The sequence below is a fragment of the Hippoglossus stenolepis genome, chromosome 20, assembly GCF_022539355.2.
Source record: "Hippoglossus stenolepis isolate QCI-W04-F060 chromosome 20, HSTE1.2, whole genome shotgun sequence".
Taxonomy (NCBI): domain Eukaryota; kingdom Metazoa; phylum Chordata; class Actinopteri; order Pleuronectiformes; family Pleuronectidae; genus Hippoglossus; species Hippoglossus stenolepis.
This window is the reverse complement of record NC_061502.1, coordinates 16,708,139-16,714,138: the sequence shown is the minus strand read 5'-3', so window position 1 is coordinate 16,714,138 and position 6,000 is coordinate 16,708,139. Positions and strand designations below refer to the sequence as shown.

The 6,000-nt window shown below is 41.1% G+C and overlaps 1 protein-coding gene across 1 annotated transcript in view; it reads right to left on the bottom strand.

Annotated features, from left to right (window-relative positions):
• lama2 (laminin, alpha 2) overlaps positions 1–6,000 on the bottom strand; it is a 138,572-nt gene that overhangs the window by 100,534 nt on the left and 32,038 nt on the right. Inside the window, 2 exon segments of the mRNA XM_047338003.1 lie at positions 1,115–1,305; positions 1,752–1,803. Coding sequence (XP_047193959.1) covers positions 1,115–1,305; positions 1,752–1,803 — 243 coding nt within the window.

Genomic DNA, 6,000 nt, shown 5'->3' with positions numbered 1-6,000 from the left:
TGTGTGTGTGTGTGTGTGTGTGTGTGTGTGTGTGTGTGTACCGTCTCTTTTCTCTTCATTAATGTCAGTTAAAACCGTCTTGCCCCTCTGTTCTTGCCGGGTGCAATCACACACAAACACTGATCAAAGCAACATCACAGTAAACAGTGGTGTGCACATGTGTGTGAGTGTGTTTTCAATAAATCACAACCCAGATTTAATCAGAGACAGAAATGATATCAACTGTTGCACACAGAAATATACATTTTGTTTATGTACTAAGCTCCACGGTTCTTATTAACTCTGAGAATCAATGAACCATGTTATTATTTATCCAGAGCTGAATCCTGGGCTGCAGCGTTTATCTGAATATTTAACGTCTTTATCAGATGTTGCTGTTGATTTGATGAAGTTTGACCTGGTGACACAAGTTTAGATTCTTCCTCATTCTTACATTTTTACATTCTCTGTTTATTATTCATGGATTTGTTTGGCTTCTCTAAATCTTTACCCATTAGTGACCCTGTTTTTAATAAAGAAACAGACTTTCACCTCAACGTCTCTGCCTGTTTATCTTTGTTTGCACATTACAACGGCAACTAGAGTCTGAGGAGATTATTCACCACAGATTTCTATCACAGAAGTTATCTGGAAAAGAAAGCAATTTTAGAAAAGAAACTAAAACCTAAGTGCATGATCGTGAACTACAATCAATGCATTGCAGGGATCATGTTTAGTAACAAGTCGAACCCAGAATTAAAACCCACTCTAACTAAATTAAAATTCAACCAAACTTCATTACACCCAACTTTTTAATAGGGATGTTAGAAGACATATGAACAAATTACATCTCTTGTCAAGTTCCTTCAAATTTGATTTTTGGAAATAGTGACGGCCCTGCTCTCTAATCTGAGACCCAAGCATGTACCAGTCTCTCTGAACTTAGTCCAACTTAATAAGGTCTAACTCAGAGTGATATAAGTCGGATCATGAAACAAGTAAATGTAATAAACTAATCCAAGTAACCAAACTTGGTGTATTTCAGTTTCAACATAACCTACTGACACCATCCAACTCAAAACAAAACCAAATCTAACTCAGCCACAGACGACATGGGCAGTGAAGGAGAAGTTACCTCTCCGTTCTCCAGAGGGTGAATCTTTGAATAATACGACGTGCAGATAACTTCATCGTCCCTGGTGTAGGACGGGGGTCCTCGGCGTGGATTAATGTTGAATCGAGTCAGGCACTCCGTCTCCGTGATGGCGTAGTACTGCCAGGGTTCAAAGGTCACGCCGTCTATCGAACGCTCCAACACCCAGTTACCTGCACAGGAAAAGGTTGGTGGGGGAAATTTATGATATATAGATGAAATGTGGAGAGGAGGAAAGATCAATACGAATAATAATGGATGTCCAGGCCTGTGTTCTGGGGTCATCCGAATTAAAATACATAGAAAAAAATCGACAGAACATTCAATTCCACATATTCCCACAACATTTGCACACAAAGCGTGTTCATAAGACGACGGTAAAATGCTTTTTATTGGCTGCGACCTGAAATTAACAGTGGATTCTCGGCGGGACAGTCATTTGCTCAAACGGTTATAATTACAGTATTTAACAGTTCCTGCGACGGAGGCTAAAAATAAGTGTGTTGCTTGCACTTTAATCACATAGTTATTGTTTCATTGCATAATCAAAAAGCAGTGATGTTAATCGCTGACACAGTGTGAGGCCGTCCAAACACAAAGCGTGGGGCCGGATGCTCACCCGGGCGAGGAGAGTTGGCTGCTTTTATGATCAAATAGGCGATCTGGAAAACCTTCAAAACACAAAGAGAGAGAGGACAGAATTAGTATAAGACTTTTTAACCTGGAGTATTTCAGGTACCTGCAGAAACAACCATGTTTCTTTGGGAGAGACACTGTATTTTTATACTAAGACAAACCAAACCACGTATAAATAACGGGAAAATAATACATTTTAGGAGCGGACACATACATTAGCCACCTGACATTCTGTTCACAAACACTGAAAATGCAGAATAACATCTTCGGTTTTCAGCAAAAAACATTTGACCTTTCGAGGCGAAATCTCAAAAGACTTGTTTCTGTCCTGTTGTGCATAAATAAGCGGGAAAACAGGAAATAAAAACAGGAAGGAAGGACACACGATGTTTTTTTTAATATCTGATTCTTATCTGTAACTTTCTGTTTCTCCTACAATAAAATATGATGACGTGTGTTTTGACAGACGTCAGCGCAGTTTCATCAGCAAACAGACAGAAACAAACATCGGATGTAGGTCAAATGTTGACTCTCTGTCGCCCCGTCCTTCACCCAATCCTGAGTATCTCTCCCTTTTTCTTCTCACCATGTGGGAAGCAGTGTCACATTGCAGCAATTAGAATGGGGAAAGCTACTGCGTGTGCGTGTGTGCGTGTGTGTGTGTGTGTGTGTGTGTGTGTGTGTGTGTGTGTGTGTGTGTGTGTGTGTGTGTGTGTAAGAGGATTTCAGGGTAACCTTATAGCAGTCATTCAAACACCCGACAAAGAGTCACTGTTACCTGTATTCACAATCATGACGGAATGGTGTGTGTGTGTGTGTGTGTGTGTGTGTGTGTGTGTGTGTGTGTGTGTGTGTGTGTGTGTGTGTGTGTGTGTGTGTGTGTGTGTGTGTGTGTGTGTGTGTGTGTGTGTGTGTGTGTGTGTGTGTGTGTAAAGGAGAGCTCTCAGCAGTAGCTTGTAACATGGTGACAGCTTTGGGACAGCTAGGCAGCTCCAGCAGCTAAACATAGATGAACACAGCTAACTAATGCTGTGTGTGTGTGTGTGTGTGTGTGTGTGTGTGTGTGTGTGTGTGTGTGTGTGTGTGTGTGTGTGTGTCTGTGTGTGTGTGTAGCAGGATGCCATATTCGGTGTTTTGATCAGTTGTGGATCAGACGAGGGATTTTTTTTGCAGAGCTCAGCTCAGCATCAACACAAACACACCAACAACCGTCCCAGTAGAAATCAGGAGGCTGATAAATACATGTTCATCTTTTCTTTCACGACCTCTAACGTCAGAGGGGTCAGTGTGTGGTGAGTTCACATCATGAACACATTTCAATCTGTCCGTATGAAATTTAATTGGCTGGATTCTCTTTTCATACAGTTTATTTTTTCCAAATGCATGTATATTAGTTTTTCCACGTTTCTTCTGCAGCCTGGTTTGGCAAAGCTGATCCTGAATAATAACCAACTATTTACCAAACTAGCTTCCACTTGTTTGGTAACAAAAGACAAAGGACAAGACACATAATGAGCTGGAGACATCAGCGAGTAAACTAATTGGAGTTGTGGTTAAGATTGAATCTAATTTGTTGACAATATGTTCGTCCGAACTCTAGTGAAGAGTCTGTGCTGCTGCTGTTTTGTGTTCCAGTCCCACTATCAGCCAATGACAGCAGAGTAATACGGCAACTTAATTGAAAATGTTGTAAAATGCAATTATTGTATTAAATATATATGCAAAATAATTCCCTGTGGACATAGAAACACACAACATGCCAACAAATTAATGCACAAACAGGGGATTCTCTCATGAAACAAAAATATAAAAATACATATATTTATATATATATATATATCAAATATTAATACCCCTCTTTTGAGCACTGGTTTGATCTCAAAGGGAAACAGCAGATCTGCATGTACTCATTAAGTTCAGTGACTCTAGTGGCTCGTTTATCCCCAGATGAAATGATTAATTGTTCACTGATACAAAAACACCGGTTCTAAAATAAACCACTGACTCAATTAGCTTATTTTTACATTTCATATTACTTCAGACCGTTGTAGTGCGGCAAACTATTCACTCAGTCTATAAAGGCAAAAAAAAAATGCATGCGTACATCTGTATCTCCTGTTTTAATACTCTGAACCACACAAATCAATTTCCACACGTTGTCATGACAAACCAGGAAATGACTTTTCAGAATGTGCACGTAGATTGTTTATGTCAATGCTCAATCAGCTGCTCTAAGCCCCGTGTCCAGTGCGGTTCGGGTTGCCTACAACCAAATGGACTGTGAAGAATCCGTTTTGTCTCCGTGGGATCTGGACACACAGTTCCAGCGGTTTCACACCAACAGCTGGTGTTTACCGGCCATTCACATGGAAACGTGTTCAGAATCTCTCTGGCTTGACAAACTGGCATCAAACTCCGATTTCCAGTTCGCTCTCCAGCCAATTAGAGCTGGATACGCACACAGGAGGAACAAAAGACTGATGGGAAACAAACTGGAATCAGATATAAATGTGACGAAAGATAATGAAATGCAATGACGACACATACAAAGTTAAAAAAAAAGTCACAAGGCTCGATTCCTGTGTTTTGGCAGTGACGTGCACACACGCAGGTGGACATGCTGTCAAAGTAACAGAGCTGGAATGCAGACTCGTTAGAATTTACTGTCACTTCAAATAAAAACGTGCTAACATCTCGCCGGACTAATAGAGTAGCTTTTGGCCGAGTTCTAAATGGGGCTGAATCATCCAGCAACTCCCCGCTGCCAAACTTTGTGCAGGAAAACAAGCAGAAGATATTTACTGGAGCCGCTAAAACACAATTTGAGAGGCAAGTGTTTTGGAGTGGGGTTCAATATTTGAGTGAGTTTCAGACCAAATCACATAAAATAGGCTGCGGATGATTGTGTTTTCTGCTTGAGACGGTGGAGCGGCGTGAGAGGCTGAGAGACGGCCCTGGCGTGTAAAAAGCCAACTGACTCCACGCTGCTCCTCTCTATCGGCGCTGCCCACAACACACTCTGACGCGTACACACATTAACACGCTCACTCGCAGACTTGGCTGTAATTTGGCCTTAAGCTTTTTAAATAGGCTTTTTTTCGCCTGCACAAAACACCAGATGCTGCAATCGCTCCCACATTCTTGCTTTGGCCCGAGCTACTGTCAAACATCACACCAACAAAAGTTTCATTGGGTGCAGCAGATGTTTCATTTACCTTCTCTCTGTTATGAATAAAGATTTTTTTTTTTTCTCGTATTAAAGGTTCTGACCATGAACCATGTCACTCTTAGTTGTTATGTGCAGTGAAAAGTAAAGTAAAGTTCTTCTGTATCTTTTTATCCCAGCCACTGGGTTGTCTGATGTGTGTTTGATGTGTGTCTGATGTGTGTCTGATGTGTGTTTGATGTGTGTTTGATGTGTGTTTCCCATGTTTAAATGCTGTTTAAGACACAAAATGGATGTGCCAATTTCTTTGAAGCAAATTCGGTCCATCATGAAGCTTGAAGTATTGAAGGGGAAAGATTGAAGAGTTTGAGGAACTGGGGAACTTTTTAAATTCATGAATCACGATCTGCACAGTAGATTAAGTCAAGAGAGAAAGAACAGAAGAGAAATTTAACTCTGCAGAACTGAAGTCGGGGGGTGAATTGAGAAATCTCTCAAATCATATATGTAACACAGACCAGTTGACCCCATTTATTTCTGTCCCTCAGTGTTGTCATGAGTTACCAATGACTTCTTCCAAAACGAACACGCACTGAATAACTCTCTGTGACTCATTTTGCTCATTGATCTGAATGTAGTGATTCAAATAGTTTGTGTGCACAGTGAACCTGTAGAATGTGTGTGTGTGTGTGTGTGTGTGTGTGTGTGTGTGTGTGTGTGTGTGTGTGTGTGTGTGTGTGTGTGTGTGTGTGTGTGTGTTCAGGTAAGAGCTGTGCGTAATGAAAGCACTTTGACTGACAGACTCGCTCAGGAGCCGCGTCGAACAAACTGTCCGTCAATCAACATGGCGTTTTCATTTCCATAATAACTGTAATTTAACTGCAAACCTATCGCGTTGCCACGGTGACGCCAGTTTAACCAGGATGGTTTACTGGAAATTTCCATATCTACGTGATCTCTGATGCATAAACCTACAGAAGACGTCATGTATTAGAGATGTTGGACTGGAAAACTTCCTGTTACCTCCGTCAGAGAGATTTTGTTTCCATTTCTCTTCGTCTGTTTG